The 26,141-nt window shown below is 43.9% G+C and overlaps 1 protein-coding gene across 1 annotated transcript in view; it reads right to left on the reverse strand.

Annotated features, from left to right (window-relative positions):
* LOC139410610 (collagen alpha-1(XIX) chain-like) overlaps window positions 1–26,141 on the reverse strand; it is a 248,638-nt gene that overhangs the window by 63,307 nt on the left and 159,190 nt on the right. Inside the window, exons 20-32 of the mRNA XM_071155964.1 lie at window positions 24,495–24,533; window positions 24,287–24,334; window positions 20,951–20,986; window positions 20,179–20,223; window positions 18,212–18,265; window positions 16,383–16,436; window positions 13,518–13,598; window positions 8,004–8,048; window positions 6,443–6,520; window positions 5,712–5,747; window positions 3,547–3,600; window positions 1,494–1,547; window positions 605–646 (exon numbers count right to left, since the gene is read on the reverse strand). Of these exons, the coding sequence (XP_071012065.1) occupies window positions 605–646; window positions 1,494–1,547; window positions 3,547–3,600; window positions 5,712–5,747; window positions 6,443–6,520; window positions 8,004–8,048; window positions 13,518–13,598; window positions 16,383–16,436; window positions 18,212–18,265; window positions 20,179–20,223; window positions 20,951–20,986; window positions 24,287–24,334; window positions 24,495–24,533 (666 nt within the window). The remainder of the gene's footprint in view (window positions 1–604; window positions 647–1,493; window positions 1,548–3,546; window positions 3,601–5,711; window positions 5,748–6,442; window positions 6,521–8,003; window positions 8,049–13,517; window positions 13,599–16,382; window positions 16,437–18,211; window positions 18,266–20,178; window positions 20,224–20,950; window positions 20,987–24,286; window positions 24,335–24,494; window positions 24,534–26,141) is intronic.

Below are 26,141 nucleotides of genomic sequence, written 5' to 3' on the forward strand. Positions count from 1 at the left end.
CCAGCCATAGCTCTCTGGTCAAAAGTAGTTCACAGTGTAGGGAATAGGGTACCATTTTGGACACATTCCCTGTGTACTCCAGGAGGGATGTATTCAACAACAGCCTTCTTCTTAGGACATTTCAAGGATTCCTGTTGAATATAATAATGCATTTCCATAGTGGATTTCCAATTCCTTGAATTTCTAGCTGCAGTTCGCCACCACCACCTGATGGAGGCGCTCCTGAGCTTCTGTTACTAATTCCGTAACATCACCCTGATAGGTTTAGTACTGGTGAAAATATCACATCAAAATATCAACATTAAAAGTTTGTTGTTGTATTACAACTGTGAGGTCTTAAAGTATGAAATACACCACTGTGGGCAACTGTGCAATCATAGTAACTGATGCAATTAAAGCAGGCTAAATTATAACCTGTTTCTACACCCTCAGTCAATGTGGATCTACATGTGGGCACTTCAAGGTAATAGCAAAAATATCTTCCATGAATCTTGTCAATTAAAAAAATAATGTTTAATTTATGTACCACACTGAATAATGTTGGAATGACAATTGGTGGGAATAATCATACGACACAACGGTAATACATGAAACAGTCCAGTACCTTGAGTAAAGAGCTCATATCTCCGACAATTGGCAAGGCAGTCTGTTGGAAAGACAAATTGTCATCATACATTTTGTATAATGACTATAGATGTAAAGAAATGTCAATTCATATTTTTGTGATCTTTTTCAGTCAGATCATAGTTGAATGAACCTGTCATAATTATCTTAGCATCACTCAAAGCTTGAACTCTTATGAATGATGCTGAAACACTCAAAGTTACCATGATTGCTTTATGGTGGTATGACTGATACTGAAACACTCAAAGTTACCATGATTGTTTTTATGGTGGTATGAATGATGCTGAAACACTAAGTTACCATGATTGTTTTATGGTGGTATGAATGATGCTGAAACACTAAGTTACCATGATTGTTTTATGGTGGTATGAATGATGCTGAAACACTCAAAGTTACCATGATTGTTTTATGGTGGTATGAATGATACTGAAACACTCAAAGTTACCATGATTGTTTTATGGTGGTATGAATGATACTGAAACACTCAAAGTTACCATTGATTGTGTTTATGGTGGTATGAATGATGCTGAAACACTCAAAGTTACAATGATTGTGTTTATGGTGGTATGAATGATACTGAAACACTCAAAGTTACCATTGATTGTGTTTATGGTGGTATGAATGATGCTGAAACACTCTAAGTTACAATGATTGTATTTATGGTGGTATGAATGCCTTATACATAACCCCTTCAAGTACAGTGTAACCAAACCTTCTCCTGTGATTTCAGTTTTCTGTAAAATAATTGTCTTTCTGTGGTTTTGAGGCATTTAACCTAAATATGGTACAGTGGGCTTAGCACCTCCAAGTGACACTGACACAGTATATCTCTAAGAGAGAGATGAGAAAGAGATGAGCGGTTAACTTACTGGTTGACCCGGGGGGCCAGGAGGACCTGGGGGACCTTCTCGACCAGGGGATCCCTTTAAATGAGAGAAATAATGATGTCACCATCGGAAACACAGCGTGGAAACACACAGCGCTCACACCCTTGGCCCACGCTTTGACATTCATCCTAATGGGGTGCTGTGTGTGTGTGTGTGTGTGTGTGTGTGTGTGTGTGTGTGTGTGTGTGTGTGTGTGTGTGTGTGTGTGTGTGTGTGTGTGTGTGTGTGTGTGTGTGTGTGCGTGCGTGCGTGCGAGTGTGTGTGCGTGCGTGCGTGCGTGCGTGCGTGCGTGCGTGTGTGTTTCTGATATGTCCAGAAATTGTTGCTATTTCCTCATGCAGACATAAAGGAAACAGATCTTTCATCAGAATATTCGTTTCTCTTTTTATCTGCAGACCAAGGAGGAGAAGAAGAGTGGAAGAGAGGAAGAGTGGAGGAGAGGAGGAGAAGGAGGAGAGGAGGAGAGGAGGAGAGGAAGAGTGGAGAAAAGGAAGCGTTGAGGAGAGGAGGAGAGGAAGAGTGGAGGAGAGGAAGAGTGGAGAGAGGAGTGGAGGAGAGGTATAGTGGAGGAGAGGAAGAGTGGAGGAGAGGAGAGGAGTGGAGGAGAGGAGAGTAGAGGAGAAGAGGAAGAGTGGAGGAGAGGAAGAGTGGAGGAGAGGAGTAGAGGAAGAGTGGAGGAGAGGAAGAGTGGAGGAGAGGAGGAGAGGAGGAGAGGAGGAGTGGAGGAGAGGAGGAGTGGAGGAGAGGAGTGGACGAGAGGAGGAGTGGAGGAGAGGAGGAGTGGAGGAGAGGAGGAGAGGAGGAGAGGAGGAGTGGATGAGAGGAGGAGTGGAGGAGAGGAAGAGTGGAGGAGAGGAAGAGTGGAGGAGAGGAGTAGAGGAAGAGTGGAGGAGAGGAAGAGTGGAGGAGAGGAGGAGAGGAGGAGAGGAGGAGTGGAGGAGAGGAGTGGACGAGAGGAGGAGTGGAGGAGAGGAGGAGTGGAGGAGAGGAGGAGAGGAGGAGAGGAGGAGTGGATGAGAGGAGGAGTGGAGGAGAGGAAGAGTGGAGGAGAGGAGTAGTGGAGGAGAGGTAGAGTGGAGGAGAGGAAAAGTGGAGGAGAGGAGTAGTGGAGGAGAGGAAGAGTGGAGGAGAGGAAGAGTGGAGGAGAGGAGTAGTGGAGGAGAGGAAGAGTGGAGGAGAGGAAGAGTGGAGGAGAGGAGTAGTGGAGGAGAGGAAGAGTGGAGAAAAGGAAGAGTGGAGGAGCGGATGAGAGGAGGAGTGGAGGAGAGGAGGAGAGGAGGAGTGGGAGAGAGGAGGAGTGGAGGAGAGGAGGAGTGGAGGAGGGGAAGAGTGGATGAGAGGAAGAGCGGACGTGTGGAGAGGAAAAGTGGAGGAGTGGAGAGGAAGAGTGGAGGAGAGGAGGAGTGGAGGAGTGGAGGAGAGGAGGAGAGGAGGAGAGGAGGAGAGGAGGAGTGGAGGAGAGGAAGAGTGGAGGAGAGGAGGAGAGGAGGAGTGGAGGAGGGGAAGAGTGGACGTGTGGAGAGGAAAAGTGGAGGAGTGGAGAGGAAGAGTGGAGGAGAGGAGGAGTGGAGGAGTGGAGGAGAGGAGGAGAGGAGGAGAGGAGGAGAGGAGGAGTGGAGGAGAGGAGGAGAGGAGGAGAGGAGGAGTGGAGGAGAGGAGGAGAGGAGGAGTGGAGGAGAGGAGGAGTGGAGGAGAGGAGTGGAGGAGAGGAGGAGAGGAGGAGTGGAAGAGAGGAGGAGTGGAGGAGAGGAAGAGTGGAGGAGAGGAAGAGCGGAGGAGAGGAAGAGCGGACGTGTGGAGAGGAAAAGTGGAGGAGTGGAGAGGAAGAGAGAAAGAGTGAGAGGAGAGGAGAAAAGATGTGAGGAAGTGGAATAGAATGCAGAAGGGAAAGACAACATTTTCCCTCCGAATGTCAGTTTCTCTTTATCTCCAGATGTAAAGTATCACTGTGTCTCCCTTCCTGCAGAGAGAGGAGGACAGGGGGAGTGGAGGAGATGAATGAGAAGAGAGGAAGGAAGGTCTTGATCCCACTCACCTCTCTCCCCGGGGTCCCAGCAGGGCCTGAGAATCCAGAGGGTCCACGAGGGCCCTAGAAGAGAAGACAACCCCCATAACACACTAATGAGATCAGGGCCCGTATCTAAAAAGCCTCTCAGATTAGGATTGCTGAACCTAGGAATAGAATATACAGTATATCCTCAACCCTCACAAAGATGACATGCAACTAAGACTATGATGAGCCTGACACCAGACCTGTTGAAACTAACACCAGTCCTGAAACTAACACCAGTCCTGATGAGACTAACACCAGTCCTGATGAGACTAACACCAGTCCTGAAACTAACACCAGTCCTGATGAGACTAACACCAGTCCTGAAACTAACACCAGTCCTGATGAGACTAACACCAGTCCTGTTGAGACTGACACCAGTCCTGATGAGACTAACACCAGTCCTGAAACTAACACCAGTCCTGATGAGACTAACACCAGTCCTGTTGAGACTGACACCAGTCCTGTAACTAACACCAGTCCTGATGAGACTAACACCAGTCCTGTTGAGACTAACACCATTCCTGTTGAGACTGACACCAGTCCTGATGAGACTAACACCAGTCCTGTAGAGACTAACACCAGTCCTGATGAGACCAACACCAGTCCTGATGAGACCAACACTAGTCCTGTAGAGACTAACACCAGTCCTGATGAGACTAACACTAGTCCTGATGAGACTAACACCAGTCCTGAAACTAACACCAGTCCTGTTGAGACTAACACCAGTCCTGTTGAGACTAACACCAGTCCTGTTGAGACTAATACCAGTCCTGTTGAGACTAACACCAGTCCTGTTGAGACTAACACCAGTCCTGATGAGACTAACACCAGTCCTGATGAGACTAACACCAGTCCTGATGAGACTAACACCAGTCCTGTTGAGACTAACACCAGTCCTGAAACTAACACCAGTCCTGTTGAGACTAACACCAGTCCTGATGAGACTAACACCAGTCCTGAAACTAACACCAGTCCTGTTGAGACTGACACCAGTCCTGATGAGACTAACACCAGTCCTGAAACTAACACCAGTCCTGATGAGACTAACACCAGTCCTGTTGAGACTGACACCAGTCCTGTAACTAACACCAGTCCTGAAACTAACACCAGTCCTGATGAGACTAACTCCAGTCCTGTTGAGACTAACACCAGTCCTGATGAGACTAACACCAGTCCTGATGAGACTAACACCAGTCCTGTAGAGACTAACACCAGTCCCGATAAGACTAACACCAGTCCCGATGAGACTAACACCAGTCCTGATGAGACTAACACCAGTCCTGATGAGACTAACACCAGTCCTGATAAGACTAACACCAGTCCTGTAGAGACTAACACCAGTCCCGATGAGACTAACACCAGTCCTGATGAGACTAACACCAGTCCTGATGAGACTAACACCAGTCCTGATGAGACTAACACCAGTCCTGATAAGACTAACACCAGTCCTGTAGAGACTAACACCAGGCCCGATGAGACTAACACCAGTCCCGATGAGACTAACACCAGTCCTGATGAGACTAACACCAGTCCTGATGAAACTAACACCAGTCCTGTAGAGACTAACACCAGTCCCGATGAGACTAACACCAGTCCTAATGAGACTAGCACCAGTCCTGATGAGACTAACACCAGTCCTAATGAGACTAACACCAGTCCTGTAGAGACTAACACCAGTCCTGAAACTAACCCCAGCCCTAATGAGACTAACACCAGTCCTGTTGAGACTAACACCAGTCCTGATGAGACTAACACCAGTCCTGATGAGACTAACACCAGTCCTGATGAGACTAACACCAGTCCTAATGAGACTAACACCAGTCCTGTTGAGACTAACACCCGTCCTGTTGAGACTAACACCAGTCCTAAACCTATAAAATATATGGCATATTAATTTTAAATATAATTGGAATTAAATTGTTGTTTCAGATTTGATATCCTCAACCTTTATACTGAAGACTAAGGTTTCATCTAAGCATCCAGGAGCACACTACTGGAGGGTACTGTATGTACTGTACGCTATTCCATATTCTAATATCACAGGGATCAGATGGATGTGTGTGTGTGTGCGTGCGTGCGTGTGTGTGTATGTGTATGTGTGTGTGTGTGTGTGTGTGTGTCTAGACAGGAGATATTCTTCCACATACCTCAAATCCTCTCTCTCCTCTCTGTCCCATGGGGCCCTATAAGAACACATCACACAGCTTGTTTACAACCACACCACACCTTCAGCCCTTCAGCACACACACACACACACACACACACACACACACACACACACACACACACACACACACACACACACACACACACACACACACACACACAGAGACAGACAAACCAACTTGTTATTAACACCAACAGCAGTTCAGTCCAAGATCCAGTAAAGGACTGTGTTTCAACATCCATCCTTTGCTATGTTCCATTGATCCCTTGGTTTCCAACAACTCTGAATTTCACTATTTAATAAACCAAAGGGCAAAACTCAAGCGGGCATTTTTGAAGTTGAAACCAGCAGCAGCCTCACAGAGGATAGATAGATGGTGAAGTAGTGTAATGCTGAAGGTCCACAATGTTTGTAAATCTAATCTGGGAATTAATGTTCATTGAATGTAGTCTTTATTGTATCATTCCTTTGACCCGGATAAAATCATATATAAGTCTATGCACAAGCCATTCTGAAGATGACTGAACTGAAGAGGTGTGTGTCCAACAGAAAGGTTTAGTGAAGACTACAGGTTAGAGAGATGGGCTTGCAACTGATGGGATTCTCTGGAGGATTGGTTTGAAAAGCAAAACATTTATTTGTGAAAATGTCAACGGACAATAAAGTATGCACAAGAGAAAAATGAGAAATGTTCCAGTGCCATGTACTCACAGGAGGTCCTTCAATGCCCAGACCAGGCTCTCCTTTCTCCCCTAGGTCTCCTGGTACACCAGGGACGCCACGCTCACCCTGACAGGGAGGAGAGGGGGGAACAGGGAACTCATTATGATGACTGTTAAAGGGAAGAGAGGGGGGAACAGGGAACTCATTTTGATGACTGTTAAAGGGAAGAGAGGTGGGAACAGGGAACTAATTATGATGACTGTTAAAGGGAGGAGAGGGGGGAACAGGGAACTCATTATGATGACTGTTAAAGGGAGGAGAGGGGGGAACAGGGAACTCATTATGATGACTGTTAAAGGGAAGAGAGGGGGGAACAGGGAACTCATTATGATGACTGTTAAAGGGAGGAGAGGGGGGAACAGGGAACTCATTATGATGTCTGTTAAAGGGAAGAGAGTGCCATTTGGGACCCAGCTCAATAAAAGGAGAGTTCCCTGGCTTTAACAGGACCTGTGTTTCAGATCCTTGACATCAGTGAATAATGTACGCCACCTGGCAGACTTACACTACAGTAACTGCAGAGATTTTTGTACATGTATGTGATCATTGTGGGAATTGAACCCTCATCCTTGGCGTTGCTAGTGCCACACTCTTACCAACTGAGCCACAAGTGGATGAACTGGGTTGATGTGAGGTATTAGAAGAGCTAGTCATCCTTCAGATGTTTTCTAATGTGGATCATCATAGCCAGAGGAAATATCCGTCATCTAGCTAGAGAATAATAAATCCAGATTGTGTTAACACTGGGGGGTCTGCCTGTCTGTTTTGTCCCTCTTCCCCCACCATGGGGGGCTGCCTGTCTGTTTTGTCCCTGTTCCCCCACCATGGGGGTCTGCCTGTCTGTTTTGTCCCTCTTCCCCCACCCTGGGTGGTCTGCCTGTCTGTTTTGTCCCTCTTCCCCCACCATGGGGGTCTGCCTGTCTGTTTTGTCCCTCTCCCCCCACCATGGGGGGCTGCCAGCCTGTTTTGTCCCTCTTCCCCCACCATGGGGGGCTGCCAGCCTGTTTTGTCCCTCTTCCCCCACCATGGGGGGCTGCCTGTCTGTTTTGTCCCTCTTCCCCCACCATGGGGGTCTGCCAGCCTGTTTTGTCCCTCTTCCCCCACCATGGGGGTCTGCCTGTCTGTTTTGTCCCTGTTCCCCCACCATGGGGGTCTGCCTGTCTGTTTTGTCCCTCTTCCCCCACCATGGGGGTCTGCCAGCCTGTTTTGTCCCTCTTCCCCCACCATGGGGGGCTGCCAGCCTGTTTTGTCCCTCTTCCCCCACCATGGGGGGCTGCCAGCCTGTTTTGTCCCTCTTCCCCCACCATGGGGGGCTGCCAGCCTGTTTTGTCCCTCTTCCCCCACCATGGGGGAACAGCCTGTTTTGTCCCTCTTCCCCCACCATGGGGGAACAGCTTGTTTTGTCCCTCTTCCCCCACCATGGGGGAACAGCTTGTTTTGTCCCTCTTCCCCCACCATGGGGGAACAGCTTGTTTTGTCCCTCTTCCCCCACCATGGGGGAACAGCTTGTTTTGGCCCTGTTCCTCCACCATAGGAGTTGTTTTTCTACCTTTGGCCCTCGTGATCCTCTGGGTCCAGATGTCATCCCCTCTCCCTGCCCAGGCAAAAAGAAGAAAACACTAAATGAGTTCCACATCCCAGACATCATACAGCATAACGTCAGCATTGATAATCAGATGGCGCCGACAGACATGGTCGCCTCGTTTCAGGTCCTTAGGAAACTGTGCAGTATTTTGGTTTTTTAATGTATTATTTCTTACATTGTTAGTTTTTTATTTTATTTTATAAGCATTTCGCTACGCTCGCATTGACATCTGCTAACCATGTGTACGTGACAAATAACATGTGATATGATGTAAAGATTGGAGGCTAAACATGTAAGATACAGATACAGACCGTGTGAAATATATCAAGACACTCTGACCAAGTAGCTGCAGTTAAAAAGCCTTTGTTAAGTCAAATCAAATGTAACTTGTCCCCTGCTTTGTAAACAACAGGTGTAGACCAACAGTAGAAAAAATACAGGTCCTTCCCCACAATACAGAGATAAAGACAATAGAGAAATAATAGAAAGTTAAACACATAATAATACAAGTAATAATAGATACAGAATGAGTCATGATAACGTGTCTATATAGAATGGGCACCAGTACTGAGTAATGATAACGTGTCTATATAGAATGGGCACCAGTACTGAGTAATGATAACGTGTCTATATAGAATGGGCACCAGTACTGAGTAATGATAACGTGTCTATATAGAATGGGCACCAGTACTGAGTGGATGTGCAGGGGTACGAGGTCATTGAGGTAGATATGTACATGTAGTTAGAGATAAATAGTAAAGTAGGACTAAATAATAAAGTATCCATGTAGGAAAGTTCAAACAAGCCAAACAATTAATCTACTGCAAATCACACATCAGCAATTCACTTTGAGAACGAGACAGTGTGTCTCCCAGCAGCACAGCTACAGCCTGTGTGAGACTTCAATGGGAATATACCTCCATCTACACAGGGCAAACAGCAGGAACACTTCATTTCACCGCGAGCCTTGTGTTCAATACTCTCCTACAACATCTTTTAACAGCGTCTACGTTGTGAAGTCAGACCCATAATGCTCTGCTGCTGCCACACACAGAAGTCCAGGGATGTCTCCCAAATAGCACCCTATTCCCTATATAGTGCCCCATGGGTCCTGGTCAAAAATGATGCACTATAAAGGGAATAGGGTGCCATTCTGGACGCAACCTTGATTGGGATCGGGGATAAGCATTATTTACAGTACACCCCCTTGATGGAAAATGGATTTCTGTGTTCAGCATGCATTAGTGCTCCAACTAAGTCCTGCATTGCACAATGTAAATCAGCCATCTGAAACGTTGCTTCATGCTAATGCAGCAGTTCTGAAATAAAGCTCCCCCACATTTTAAGAAGTGTTCAGAGGACAAATTAAAATAAAGTTGGATGAACCCAAATAACCTGTTACTCTGGTTTTACTTCCTCAAGGGTGTAGTGGTGTGTCATCTGAATTGGCACTAAATTCAATATGTAAATAAGTTGAAATGTGCCAATAAAGAACGGTTTAAATGTCCTCTCTCTCTCTCTCTCTCTCTCTCTCTCTCTCTCTCTCTCTCTCTCTCTCTCTCTCTCTCTCTCTCTCTCTCTCTCTCTCTCTCTCTCTCTCTCATCCATCCATCCATCCATCCATCCATCCATCCATCCATCCATCCATCCATCCATCCCCCTCCCACTATCCCTCCATCACTGCCCTCCTCAACTACTCACAGGCCGTGTCCCAAATCTGGCTTGCCCACTACTTACTTAAACTGCAAACTGTGTAGTACAAATCATACAAAATACTATTTAGAATACACTGGTTAGTAACAATGAATGCAGTAACAACAAACATCAGCATACTAGGCTCCTCCTACTGAGACTGTGCCATCTAATGTTCCCTGCTGGGAACGTAATGTTGTGTTTACGGATGAATTAATATTATGCTACACAAAGATACATAACATACATTTTTCTAAACTAATCCAATCTGTTAGTTGGACTTATTGCACCCATTACTGAGCTGTTGTTCCAGTTTAGATGGTTATTTATTCTTCTGTTTAACCCTGCCAGTCATTCTGAAACTGTAAGGGATCTCGTCCCCCTCTGAGGAGGAGAAGCGAGAAGGATCGGAGGACCAAAACGCAGTGTGGTAAGTGTCCATAATGTTTATTTTAAAACATAAACTGAACACTACGAAATACAAAACAATAAACGTGAAATGAACGGAACAGTCCCGTGTGGCGACAAACACTGACACGGAAGACAAACACCCACAACCCAAAACTGAAACCCAGGCTACCTAAGTATGATTCTCAATCAGAGACAACAATTGACAGCTGCCTCTGATTGAGAACCATACTAGGCCGAACTCAAAAACCAACATAGAAAAACAAACATAGACTGCCCACCCAACTCATGCCCTGACCATACTAAAACAAAGATAAAATAACAGAACTATGGTCAGAACGTGACAGAAACCATGTTGTTGTGAGTGAAGAACACTTCCAGTTGTTGGATTTCCCCACTCTGCCTGGATTCCAATAGGATTCAAACATCACTTTGCAAGCCAGCATGAGTCCAAAACACAGCAAAGGCTGGTCACCAGCAAACACAGTGAAGGCACCATGAAAACACAGTGAAGGCACCATGAAAACACAGTGAAGGCTGATCACCAGCAAACACAGTGAAGGCACCATGAAAACACAGTGAAGGCACCATGAAAACATAGTGAAGGCACCATGAAAACACAGTGAAAGCACCATGAAAACACAGTGAAGGCATCATGAAAACACAGTGAAGGTACCATGAAAACACAGTGAAGGCAGGTTCCATCCCCCTTCTACATCCCTCCATCCTTCCCTCTCTGTATCCCTCTATCCTTCCCTCTCTACATCCCTCCATTCTTCGCTCTCTGTATCCCTCCATCCTTCCCTCTCTATATCCCTCCATCCTTCCCTCTCTATATCCCTCCATCCTTCCCTCTCTACATCCCTCCATCCTTCGCTCTCTGTATCCCTCCATCCTTCCCTCTCTATATCCCTCCATCCTTCCCTCTCTACATCCCTCCACCCTTCCCTCTCTGTATCCCTCCATCCTTCCCTCTCTACATCCCTCCATCCTTCCCTCTCTGCATCCCTCCATCCTTCCCTCTCTATATCCCTCCATCCTTCCCTCTCTGCACCCCTCCATCCTTCCCTCTCTGCATCCCTCCATCCTTCCCTCTCTGCATCTCTCCATCCTTCCCTCTCTATATCCCTCCATCCTTCCCTCTCTGTATCCCTCCATCCTTCCCTCTCTACATCCCTCCATCCTTCCCTCTCTACATCCCTCCATCCTTCCCTCTCTACATCCCTCCATCCTTCCCTCTCTATATCCCTCCATCCTTCCCTCTCTACATCCCTCCATCCTTCCCTCTCTACATCCCTCCATCCTTCCCTCTCTACATCCCTCCATCCTTCCCTCTATATCCCTCCATCCTTCTCTCTGTATCCCTCCATCCTTCCCTCTCTACATCCCTCCATCCTTCCCTCTCTGTATCCCTCCATCCTTCCCTCTGTATCCCTCCATCCTTCCCTCTCTATATCCCTCCATCCTGCCCTCCTCCACACTTGTTTACCTACTCACTTTCTTAGAGACATTCCTCTCCCTGACACCATTAACATTCAAACATCTCTCTTATTACTCTGCTCTACCGAGCACATTAGCTCTTAATGTGTGTGTGTGTTTGTGTGCGCTCCGACCTAATGAGTAGTTCCACTGTCATGCTTAATGTTCAGTTTAGCACCTTCCATGTAGAAACAAACATTATTGCCCTAGCCTAACCTGAGAGCTGGCACCCTATTCCCTACATAGTGCACTACTTTTGACCAGGGCTTTGGAACAGCTTTAGGGAACAGGAACCCATTCAGAACTCACACCTATACTGCTAGCTGATATCTGCCATCACTGCTTGGGCTTGCACCATGCAAAACGCAGAAAACCTGGGTTCAATTATTTTTTGAACTCATATTGAAAATACTTACTTTGTGCTTGACTGAGAATGCTCTGCTTAATGGACCCAATAGAATAGTTCCAATATGATAACCCCACCCATGTGGCAATCGAGGTAGGCTGGAGCAAACTCTCTAAAAATGTGAATGATTTCAAATAGTATTTGAACCCAGGTCTGAAACACAGTCAAGTCAACCAACACATCTTGACTGTTAAGGTCTGCTACTAGCTCGTACTGCAGGTGCTGTGCATAGACAGGTAACTAGTTGGTACTGCAGGTGCTGTGTCTGTACAGGTAACTAGTTGGTACTGCAGGTGCTGTGTCTGTACAGGTAACTAGCTGGTACTGCAGGTGCTGTGTCTGTACAGGTAACTAGTTGGTACTGCAGGTGCTGTGTCTGTACAGGTAACTAGCTGGTACTGCTGTGTCTGTACAGGTAACTAGCTGGTACTGCAGGTGCTGTGTCTGTACAGGTAACTAGCTGGTACTGCAGGTGCTGTATAATGGAACAAATAAAGGAAACAGTTGAGTAAATTAGTGGGTGCTTCCACACAGGTGTTGATCAGGTGTTGTTAATTAGGCAATTAACATCCCATCATGGTTAGGGTCATGTATAAAAATGCCCAGTTGCCCATTATTTTGGCTACCATGGCTAGAAATTCAAAATTCAAAGGAGCAATTTTTAAAGTGTGTGTGTGTGTGTGTGTCAGTAACCAGACCTCAACCCAAATGAACACGTATAGGAGATTCTGGAGCGACACCTGAGACATCGTTTCCCACCAACTTCATCAAAACACCAAATTATGGAATTTCTGGTGGAAGAATGTTGCGGGATCCTCCAAAAGAATTTCCGACACGATGCCAAGGCACATTAAAGCTGTTCTGGCTCATGGTGGCCCAACACCCTATTAAGACTCTTTATGTTGGCGTTTCCTTCATTTTGGTAGTTCCCTGCATGTAATGAACACTTCTAAATGCAAAGCCGGATCCAAAAAGTAGTCTGCTGACAGCTTTAAGCCTCAGAACGGAGGTGGAGAGGCCATTACCGTGGCTGGTGTCACTGAATGCTGGATTACTTACTAGTACTGCATCTGCATGATGTCAGGGCTGTGCTACGACAGGCACGCCTCTCAGTCAACATGTTTGCTGCTGTCGTCGCAGCTGTTTCTAGCTGATCTACTACTCTGTGTGTATGTGTGTGTGTGTGTGTGTGTGTGTGTGTGTGTGTCTGCTTGTGAGATCAGGTGTCCAGTGATGACTGATTACCATGCACTGAATTCCAAAGTGATATACCAATCTACTGTGTGTGTGTGTGTGTGTGTGTGTGTGTGTGTGTGTGTGTGTGTGTGTGTGTGTGTGTGTGTGTGTGTGTGTGTGTGTGTGTGTGTGTGGATAAGGCCAAAACAAGCCAATAAGGTCAGATCAGATAGTGATAACAGTGTCTGTCTGCGTCCCTATTCCATACTGTAGTGCACTACTTTGACTGGAGCCCTATGAGCTCTCAGCAAACTCACCAGATGTTCAGCTACTGGCTCTCCAGGCTCTCCCTTGGGTCCAGGCAGGCCCTGGGGTCCCATCACATCTCCAGAGTCCCCCTAGGGAGAGAGATAGACAGACAGTCATCTCTACAGTACAGTAGGTGGGGGGGGGGAGGATATCTGTCACCCTACTGGAATCATTTCACACAACAACAGGGGTTAATTAGGAAATTACACCCCAAAACAATATTATTGTATTTTTTTCATTAGTCCACAGCGTGTTTGTGTGCGTGGAGGAAACTATAAACTTATAAACTGTAGCATACAGCCTTGTAAGAGATGCCTAACCACTTGTGTCTGTCTGTAGCATGCAGCCTTGTAAAAGATGCCTAACCACTTGTGTCTGTCTGTAGCATGCAGCCCTGTCAGAGATGGGTGTGTGTGTATAGGCCACGATAGAGCTGAGCTCACCATGCACAGTCTACAAGACTATACACCAGTATGTATGACCACTTAATACAGACTATACCCCAGTATAACCACTTAATACAGACTATACACCAGTATAACCACTTAATACAGGACTATACACCAGTATAACCACTTAATACAGGACTATACCCCAGTATAACCACTTAATACAGACTATACCCCAGTATAACCCCTTAATACAGACTATACCCCAGTATAACCACTTAATACAGGACTATACCCCAGTATAACCACTTAATACAGGACTATACCCCAGTATAACCCCTTAATACAGGACTATACCCCAGTATAACCACTTAATACAGGACTATACCCCAGTATAACCACTTAATACAGACTATACCCCAGTATGACCACTTAATACAGGCTATACCCCAGTGGAACCATTTAATACAGACTATACCCCAGTATAACCACTTAATACAGGACTATACCCCAGTATAACCACTTAATACAGACTATACACCAGTATAACCACTTAATACAGGACTATACACCAGTATAACCACTTAATACAGACTATACCCCAGTATAACCTCTTAATACAGACTATACACCAGTATAACCACTTAATACAGACTATACCACAGTATAACCTCTTAATACAGACTATACCCCAGTATAACCACTTAATACAGGACTATACCCCAGTATAACCTCTTAATACAGACTATACCCCAGTGGAACCATTTAATACAGACTATACCCCAGTATAACCACTTAATACAGGACTATACCCCAGTATAACCACTTAATACAGGACTATACCCCAGTATAACCACTTAATACAGACTATACACCAGTATAACCACTTAATACAGGACTATACCCCAGTATAACCACTTAATACAGACTATACACCAGTATAACCACTTAATACAGGACTATACACCAGTATAACCACTTAATACAGGACTATACACCAGTATAACCACTTAATACAGGCTATACCCCAGTGGAACCACTTAATACAGACTATACCCCAGTATAACCCCTTAATACAGGACTATACACCAGTATAACCACTTAATACAGGACTATACCCCAGTATAACCACTTAATACAGGACTATACACCAGTATAACCACTTAATACAGACTATACCCCAGTATAACCACTTAATACAGGACTATACACCAGTATAACCACTTAATACAGGACTATACCCCAGTATAACCACTTAATACAGGCTATACCCCAGTATAACCCCTTAATACAGGACTATACACCAGTATAACCACTTAATACAGGCTATACCCCAGTATAACCTCTTAATACAGACTATACCCCAGTGGAACCATTTAATACAGGACTATACACCAGTATAACCACTTAATACAGGACTATACCCCAGTATAACCACTTAATACAGGCTATACCCCAGTATAACCCCTTAATACAGGACTATACACCAGTATAACCACTTAATACAGACTATACCCCAGTATAACCACTTAATACAGGACTATACACCAGTATAACCACTTAATACAGGACTATACCCCAGTATAACCTCTTAATACAGGCTATACCCCAGTATAACCACTTAATACAGGACTATACCCCAGTATAACCACTTAATACAGACTATACCCCAGTATAACCACTTAATACAGGACTATACACCAGTATAACCTCTTAATACAGACTATACCCCAGTATTACCTCTTAATACAGGACTATACACCAGTATAACCCCTTAATACAGGACTATACCCCAGTATAACCCCTTAATACAGGACTATACACCAGTATAACCACTTAATACAGACTATACCCCAGTATAACCACTTAATACAGACTATACCCCAGTATAACCACTTAATACAGACTATACCCCAGTATAACCACTTAATACAGACTATACACCAGTATAACCACTTAATACAGGACTATACACCAGTATAACCCCTTAATACAGGACTATACCCCAGTATAACCCCTTAATACAGGACTATACACCAGTATAACCTCTTAATACAGACTATACCCCAGTATAACCCCTTAATACAGGACTATACACCAGTATAACCTCTTAATACAGACTATACCCCAGTATAACCACTTAATACAGACTATACCCCAGTATAACCACTTAATACAGACTATACCCCAGTATAACCACTTAATACAGACTATACACCAGTATAACCACTTAATACAGGACTATACACCAGTATAACCCCTTAATACAGGACTATACCCCAGTATAACCCCTTAATACAGGACTATACACCAGTATAACCTATTAATACAGACTATACCCCAGTATAACCACTTAATACAGGAAGGTAGTGGCTATCCAATCTGATAGTCGTGCATCATCCTCTACGGTGATGGTGAAACATCTGTCTAATGTCTGCCTGCAGGTCTGTTCTTAAAGGTGTAAGACTTGATTTGAAGCTCTACCTTGTTTCCTTTCAGACCGTCTCTACCAGGTGATCCCTGGTCCCCCGACGATCCCTAGAAACGGAGGACAGAACAGAGACACATCTGTCAACCAGGTCTTCACACACACACACACACACACACACACACACACACACACACACACACACACACACACATAGATGTGAACAGGTACACAAACACGCACAACTACTGCCCCCTCAACACACACGCCCAACCTCCCATTACCATACAGACACATTTATCTCTCTCCTCCTCTCCGCATCAGCGGGCCCACCATGTTTCAACACCCTTTCCCTTTTCCAGGATGAAATGCCTCTCTTTCCCTCTCCTGCTTCTGAATAAAGACAGATACTCATTATAGGTACAGCAGGTGCAGCAACAGATTGGGGACCATGCCTGCCTCTGCTCCCTCATAACGTAAAACGTTCCGATCTGCCTCTACCCACTAATTCATTCTCAAATTGAATTACTGATCGTCTGTGTAACAATTCAAGACTTTGCCCCCCCCCCCCCCGCTCTCTTCTTCTCTCACTTACTTTCTCTCTGTCTCACCTCAGAGGTTTATCTATGTGTTTCCTTATTGTCCTTTGGTAGGTGTTGTTGGGGGAACAGTGAGACATGAGAGAAGGAGGAAGATGAGATTGTTCTTTCAGGAGGGATGGGGTCAATTCCATTTCAACTCAGGAACCAATTCCATTTCAACTCAGGAACCAATTCCATTTCAACTCAGGAACTAAATATGTCTTCCATAATTGAACTAGAATTGACCACACCCCTGGTTCAAACGGTACTTAATATATGTATTTTAAGTAACATGTCTTTGACCACACCCCTGGTTCAAACGGTACTTAATATATGTATTTTAAGTAACATGTCTTTGACCACACCCCTGGTTCAAACGGTACTTAATATATGTATTTTAAGTAACATGTCTTTGACCACACCCCTGGTTCAAACGGTACTTAATTAATACATGTATTTGAAGTAACATGTCTTTGACCACACCCCTGGTTCAAACGATACTTAATATATGTATTTGAAGTAACATGTCTTTGACCACACCCCTGGTTCAAACTGTACTTAATATATGTATTTGAAGTAACATGTCTTTGACCACACCCCTGGTTCAAACGGTACTTAATACATGTATTTGAAGTAACATGTCTTTGACCACACCCCTGGTTCAAACAGTACTTAATATATGTATTTGAAGTAACATGTCTTTGACCACACCCCTGGTTCAAACTGTACTTAATATATGTATTTGAAGTAACATGTCTTTGACCACACCCCTGGTTCAAACGATACTTAATTAATATATGTATTTTAAGTAACATGTCTTTGACCACACCCCTGGTTCAAACGATACTTAATTAATATATGTATTTGAAGTAACATGTCTTTGACCACACCCCTGGTTCAAACTGTACTTAATATATGTATTTGAAGTAACATGTCTTTGACCACACCCCTGGTTCAAACGGTACTTAATTAATATATGTATTTGAAGTAACATGTCTTTGACCACACCCCTGGTTCAAACGGTACTTAATTAATATATGTATTTGAAGTAATATGTCTTTGACCACACCCCTGGTTCAAACGGTACTTAATTAATACATGTATTTGAAGTAACATGTCTTTGACCACACCCCTGGTTCAAACGGTACTTAATATATGTATTTGAAGTAACATGTCTTTGACCACACCCCTGGTTCAAACGGTACTTAATTAATATATGTATTTGAAGTAACATGTCTTTGACCACACCCCTGGTTCAAACTGTACTTAATATATGTATTTGAAGTAACATGTCTTTTACTCACCGTCTCTCCTGCAATCCCTGGGAGTCCGATGAGTCCACGAGGACCTTCTTTACCCTGGAAAACAGTCAGAGAAGTGTTAGAGTCTAATATCCCTTCTTCTAGTAATCACAGCTTGGCCCATGGTGACCTGCCTGTCTGGCTAACTGCAGGCAGCCCCAGCAATCACTCTCTGATTCAGAGAGTTGTATTCCTGAGCTGCCAACTGTACACCCCAGTAAAGACATGTTGTTCTGGAGGCCTTTCTGGTCGCCAAAGGGGTTGGAAGTTGGATGCTAAGAAGAAGACATCTCGGAGGTGTTGGAACTGTGTAGACTGTAGCTAGCTACTAGACACCAGAGGGATATATTACAAAGTAGGTTTAATTAGTTAACCAGCTAACTTTGATAAATAACCAGAAATAACTGTTGATTTTCTGGTTCATTAAGAAAGCTAAACGTATATGTGTTTTTGGTTGTTCAGTCAACTAGACCAAGCCCATTTCAAGCTTACCTTTCTTAAAAAATAAGGTTATTTGGGGATATTTACTGGCTAACTCCTTGATCCTACTTTGTAGAATACCCTTCAGGACATCCAGCAGTTTTATTTTATTTTAAATTTATAGTCTGGGATTCGACAGTTGTGTCAAGCTCAAAAGGCATTTAGAAGTTATATCTGTCAAGAATCAAATGGGTAAATATCAAGAATTGAAAAGACCAATGAACCATTTCCCAAATACCAGACTGTAGGGGACAAACTGTAGGGGAAGAAAGAAGATTGCAGCAATCTTTTGGTGTTTGACCTGCTGTGAGAATTGCAGCAATCTGTCTGGTTTGGGAGCTTGACCATCCTCTTTAGGTATCAGAGGGCAGTAGAGGAAAACAGGAGCTATTCAAGTGTTCTATAGTAGCTACATTGAACGACCCACTTCCACTTACAGTCAACAGGTGGCCCAGCCTCAAACGTTTGATTAGTCGTACTGTTTGATAAGAATTTTATCAGGATTTGAATCCCCAAGGGCTAGTCTTCCAAGAGTCCATAGAGTTTAAGATAGTCATTTCTCTCTGTAGACCAATATAAATTGCTCAAACGTTTGACCTGAGGTAATTAAGCACTTGTCATGCCATATCGACCTAGTTCTAGTTCCTGGGGTGAGTTGCATCACCACTAGCTGCTCAGGGAACTTGAACTAGAACCTAAACCAACTACAGGTGCACTAAAGGTGATCTAGGGTATCTGAGTACTTGGTACACAATGTAATAAATTATGTTTCCTGTGTCAATCCGAACAGTCTCATACTATTGTACCAATAAGTACAATGGCAGAGGATCATACAGCTTGTGTTGTTGGGTATTGTTAGGTGATAGAGACTCTTTGTTCTCTGGTGATAGAGACTCTTTGTTCTCTGGTGATAGAGACTCTTTGTTCTCTGGTGATAGAGACTCTTTGTTCTCTGGTGATAGAGACTATTTGTTCTCTGGTGATAGAGACTATTTGTTCTCTGGTGATAAAGACTCTTTGTTCTCTGGTGATAGAGACTCTTTGTTCTCTGGTGATAGAGACTCTTTGTTCTCTGGTGATAGAGACTCTTTGTTCTCTGGTGAATAAAGACTATTTGTTCTCTGGTGATAAAGACTATTTGTTCTCTGGTGATAGAGACTATTTGTTCTCTGGTGATAAAGACTCTTTGTTCTCTGGTGATAAAGACTCTTTGTTCTGTGGTGATAGAGACTCTTTGTTCTCTGGTGATAGAGACTCTTTGTTCTCTGGTGAATAAAGACTATTTGTTCTCTGGTGATAAAGACTCTTTGTTCTCTGGTGATAAAGACTCTTTGTTCTCTGGTGATAAAGACTCTTTGTTCTGTGGTGATAGAGACAATTTGTTCTCTAGTGATAGAGACTCTTTGTTCTCTGGTGATAGAGACTCTTTGTTCTCTGGTGATAGAGACTCTTTGTTCTCTGGTGATAGTTTGATTATCTCGGGTGTTTACCTCTGGGCCGGGCTCTCCCTTTGGACCTGGTAGTCCTAAGCTTCCCTTTAAATCAGTAATGAAAGGAGGGAGAGGGGAGAAGGGAAAGCAGAACAAGAGAGAGAGAGAGACCATTTAAGGTTAGATTTGTTTTTCTCCATAATTACTCCAGGACATGTATTAATAAGTGAGACCCTGAGAAAATCTATTTAGCATCTGGCTTCAAGAAAGAAAACCTACCAAACCAACCTGACTTTATAGAACACCCAGTTTCTATTTAGAAACACACTGTAATACATATCACTTTTTATTCCTCAAATATAATTTATTTGTGTACTGGGATCCTATTCAATTCCAGGCTGCTCATATAGAGTATCATATCATTGTACTTAACAAACCCATTTTTTTAAAAAAACATTTATTTAACTAGGCAAGTCAGTTAAGAACAAATTCTTATTTCAATGACGACCTAGGAACAGTGGGTTAACTGCCTATTCAGGGGCAGAACAACAGATATGTAACTTGTCAGCTCGGGGACTTGAACTTGCAACCTTTCGGCTGCTAGTCCAACGCTCTAACCACTAGGCTACCGCCCCAATGTCAAAGGTCATATAGTACTCAGATCAGTGTAGATAACCAAACCCAATGTCAAAGGTTATACAGTACTCAGATCAGTGTAGATGACCAAACCTAATGTCAAAGGTCATATAGTACTCAGATCAGTGTAGATGAGGCCTTTAAAGTGTATGTAATGCTTGTCCTTCATCTGAAAACTTGGAACTGAACTGGTTACCTTGAAACCATGTGGTCCTTGGAGTCCTCTTTGTCCCTGAAGAAAAGGATCATATAAACCATTATCCTCATCCTGTAAATCCAATGTCTTTACACAAGAGACACACAATAGCACTGGTGTAAAGCACTTAAGAAAAAAACTTTAAAGTACTACTTAAGTACTTTGGGGAGGCATCTGTACTTTACTATTTATATTTTTGACAACTTTTACTTCACTATATTCCTAAACAAAATGATTTACTTTTTACTTGATATATTTTCCATGTCACCCAAAGTACAGGTTACATTTTGAATGCTTAGCAGGACAGGAAAATGGTCCAAATCAACACTTATCAAGAGAACATCCCTGGTCATCCCTACTGCCTCTGATAATTCAACACAAATGGTTTGTTAATTATGTTTTAATGTTGGAGTGTGAGCCTGGCTATTTGTAAATAAAAAAAAACATGAAAATGGTGCTGTCTGGTTTCCTTAATATTAGGAATTTGAAATGATTTATACTTGTACTTTTACTTTTGATACTTATGTATGTTTAAAACCAAATACTTCTAGATTTTTAGTCAAGTAGTATATTACTGGGTGACTTTTATTCTATTAAGGCATCTCTACTTTTACTCAAGAATGAAAATTGGGTCCTTGTTCCACCACTGCACAATAGTAATCAATAGTTGGCCCAACTCAGTCAGGTGACTCACTTTTGAAAAGCTATTACACTGTTTCTGAATGCCATTCATTCCAAACCATGTAGCTATTGTTGAAGTCTTGTTTCTGAATGACATTCATTCTAAACCATTCAGCTATTGTTGAAGTCTATGACATTCATTCTAAACCATTCAGCTATTGTTGAAGTCTATGACATTCATTCTAAACCATGTATCTATTGTTGAAGTCTATGACATTCATTCTAAACACTGTAACTATTGTTGAAGTCTATGACATTCATTCTAAACCCTGTAACTATTGTTGAAGTCTATGACATTCATTCTAAACCATGTATCTATTGTTGAAGTCTATGACATTCAATCTAAACCATGTATCTATTGTTGAAGTCTATGAAATTCATTCTAAACCATGTATCTATTGTTGAAGTCTATGACATTCATTCTAAACACTGTAACTATTGTTGAAGGCTATGACATTCATTCTAAACCATGTAACTATTGTTGAAGTCTAATTTTGATGTGTGGCACGATAAAGATTGACCTCCTTTGAACATTGTATCCTTTTTTTTATAATTGATTATTAGATTCTTTGCCAACAGCTCTTTCAGATATGTTTTGGATGTATCCTAAATGGCAGGCTATTCCCTACATAGTGCACACAAAACCATAGTGTCCTCAAAGCTCATCATTAAGCTAAGAACCCAGGGACTAAACACCTCCCTCGGCAACTGGATCCTGGACTTCCTGACGGGCCGCCCCCAGGTGGTAACGGTAGGCAACAACACATCTGCCACGCTGGGCCCCTCAGGGGTGCGTGCTTAGTCCCTGCCATCCAGGCCCAAAAAATTGTCAAAGACTCCAGTCACCGAAGTCTAGGACCAAAAGGCTCCTTAACAGTTTCTACCCCCAAGCAATAAGACTGCTGAGCTTTTAATCTAATGGACCCCCAGACTATTTACATTGCCCCCCCAGACTATTTACATTGCCCCCCCAGACTATTTACATTGCCCCCCCAGACTATTTACATTGCCCCCCCAGACTATTTACATTGCCCCCCCAGACTATTTACATTGCCCCCCCCAGACTATTTACATTGCCCCCCCCAGACTATTTACATTGCCCCCCCAGACTATTTACATTGCCCCCCCCAGACTGTTTACATTGCCCCCCCAGACTGTTTACATTGCCCCCCCAGACTATTTACATTGCCCCCCCAGACTGTTTACATTGCCCCCCCAGACTGTTTACATTGCCCCCCCAGACTATTTACATTGCCCCCCCAGACTATTTACATTGCCCCCCCCCAGACTATTTACATTGCCCCCCCCAGACTATTTACATTGCCCCCCAGACTATTTACATTGCCCCCCCAGACTATTTACATTGCCCCCCCAGACTATTTACATTGCCCCCCCAGACTATTTACATTGCCCCCGCAGACTATTTACATTGCCCCCCCAGACTATTTACATTGCCCCCCCAGACTATTTACATTGCCCCCCCCAGACTATTTACATTGCCCCCCCAGACTGTTTACATTGCCCCCCCAGACTATTTACATTGCCCCCCCAGACTATTTACATTGCCCCCCCCAGACTATTTACATTGCCCCCCCAGACTATTTACATTGCCCCCCCAGACTATTTACATTGCCCCCCCAGACTATTTACATTGCCCCCCCAGACTATTTACATTGCCCCCCCAGACTATTTACATTGCCCCCCCAGACTATTTACATTGCCCCCCAGATTGTTTACATTGCCCCCCCAGACTATTTACATTGCCCCCCCAGACTATTTGCCCCCCCAGACTATTTACATTGCCCCCCCCAGACTGTTTACATTGCCCCCCCAGACTATTTACATTGACCCCCCAGACTATTTGCCCCCCCAGACTATTTACATTGCCCCCCCAGACTGTTTACATTGCCCCCCCAGACTGTTTACATTGCCCCCCCAGACTATTTACATTGCCCCCCCCAGACTATTTGCCCCACTGTATTTAGCCTCGTTATTGTTATGTAATTTTCTTGTTACTTTTTTTCAATTTTTTTTTCACTTTAGTTTATTTGGTAAATATTTTCTTAACTCTTCTTGAACTGCACTGTTGGTTAAAGGCTTGATAGTAAACATTTCACGGTAAGGCCTGTTGTATTCGGCGCATGAGAAAAATAATATTTGATTTGATTTGACACAGAGTCAAAATATCTTGGTGCCGTGAACATCAATATATTAGACTTCCTCTGATCTGGACCCATACTCACGAAGCATCTCAGAGTAGGAGTGCTGATCTAGGATCAGTTTAGTTTGATTTGACACAGAGTCAAACTGTATCTTGGTGCCGTGAACATCAATATATTAGACTCCCTCTGATCTGGACCCATACTCACGAAGCATCTCAGAGTAGGAGTGCTGATCTAGGATCAGTTTAGTTTGATTTGACACAGAGTCAAAGTGTATCTTGGTGCCGTGAACATCAATATATTAGACTCCCTCTGATCTGGACCCATACTCACAAAGCATCTCAGAGTAGGAGTGCTGATCTAGGATCAGTTTAGCGGATGAATAATGAAATAGATCAAATGGACAAGGGGGGAGCGGTTTTCTTTTACACTTGTTCATTATAGACAAATCGTATGAACACTGTGAGCAGGTTGGTACATATCCTATCCTTACTGGATCACCCATTTCTCCTTTCTGGCCCTTCTCTCCTGATTCAGCCTCCTAAAATAAAATAGAAATAAGGTCATTATGAAATGTTGAACATTTGATGTAAAATACCTTTCATCAAGGTAACACAAAAGATTGAGTTAGCAGTCAGAGCACGACTGCCGTTATGACTGAACAGAAGGTAAAGATAACTACGTAGGATGTTTCTACTTACAGAGCCAGACAGATGTCTCAGTCCATGAGCTGTCATTTCCTGGATGGAAAGGACAGACAAGATAGAAGATAGAAAATGAGCTGTCTTCTTCATTGTCACTTATTCGGTAGGTAAGACGTACCACCTAACCTCCCTTATTGAATGCACTCGGCTCGGCACTCGGCTCGGCACTCGGCCTGGCACTCGGCCGGGCACTCGGCCCGGCACTCGGCCCGGCACTCGGCTCGGCACTCGGCCCGGCACTCGGCCCGGCACTCGGCCCGGCACTCGGTCCGGCACTCGGCTCGGCAGTTGGGGTTGTCAAAGTCAAACTAAAGAAGCCTTTTAAGAGGGAAAAGGAGGGGAGGGATGTTTTCGGTGAAACTAAAGACGAGTGCCTGTCTGTCACTAGACCCTCTTCCACTAGACTAGCACCTCTGCCTGTACATCCCAAATGGCACCTATTCTCTATTAAAGTGGGGGTAAATAGTACCATAGGGCTCTGGTCAAAAGTAGTTCACTATGTAGGGAATAGGTTGCCATTTGGGATGCATTTTGAGAGTCAGTCCCGGAATCGACCAATCATTGTTGTGGGGATACAAAGCCCCCCTGTGGAGCAGTCCTCCAGCGAGGGTATGGATCGTTAAAGGTCAAGGGTGTATCCCAAATGGCTTCCTATTCCCTTTATAGTGCCCATTGGGCTCTGGTCAAAAGTAGTGCACTATATAGGGAATAGGTTGCCATCTGGGACGCATTCCCACAGTAACGGAAAGTCGACTTTTCAAGCTGTAAAATTATGTCCTGAGCTTTCCAATGATTTTGTACCACAATAGTAGCCTAGAAACCTGCAATTTTGTGTACATGTGTTTTTGGTAGCTTCAAGTTCAACATCTGACATGCTGACCACACCGCTCGCGTTGCCAAATAAATGTACACATACATGTTATTCAACCATCGCACCCACACTGCTCACGCGCGCCAACGAGCGTCTGCGTTGCCAGGCGCTAAAATAGAAGTTGCTTCTATTTGTGGCGCAGAACGCGCTGCAAGTCCTGCCTCTCCCATCTCCTCATTGGTTAATAGAAGCAGATACCCATGTGCCATCTCCTCATTGGTTATACCCATGTGGGTGATTGAAAGACAAACTGAGGTCGGTCGTCGTCATGGTAATAGTTTTAGATGCCAATCGCCATATAAAGTCCAAAGAAGGAAAAAGCCTGGAAGGAGGTAAGGTGACTAGAAACGATTCGGTTGACTGTTTTATGTGTGGATACATTTTCGGAGTAGAGGACCTTGTGCATTTCAGGTAAAATAACAACTCAACGTTGTTATAAATGTTTAATGCTTTTTGACCTGTCCCCAAATTAATATAATTGGTTCAGAGTTTGTTTTGATATTTCAACCTGCGTGTTGTGATAGCGTTTGATGTGGGGGGGACAAAATAAATTTGTGCACGATGGCGGTTTGGGTACGGTGTTAGTCTGTCTCCAAAAGCTAGCAAAAAATATAGATAATTCTATTGAACAAGTATGTCAATTTATTCCAACCCTGTTCCTTGTCTTCCTGTTCTTCGGTGTCTGTCTGGTCGAGCCAGGTTATTTTAGTGGTAATACATTTTGTTTTGGCTTTCATTTCAACATCTCAGACTGCCATAAATATCTATTTACA

Source organism: Oncorhynchus clarkii, chromosome 1, assembly GCF_045791955.1.
Source record: "Oncorhynchus clarkii lewisi isolate Uvic-CL-2024 chromosome 1, UVic_Ocla_1.0, whole genome shotgun sequence".
NCBI lineage: Eukaryota > Metazoa > Chordata > Actinopteri > Salmoniformes > Salmonidae > Oncorhynchus > Oncorhynchus clarkii.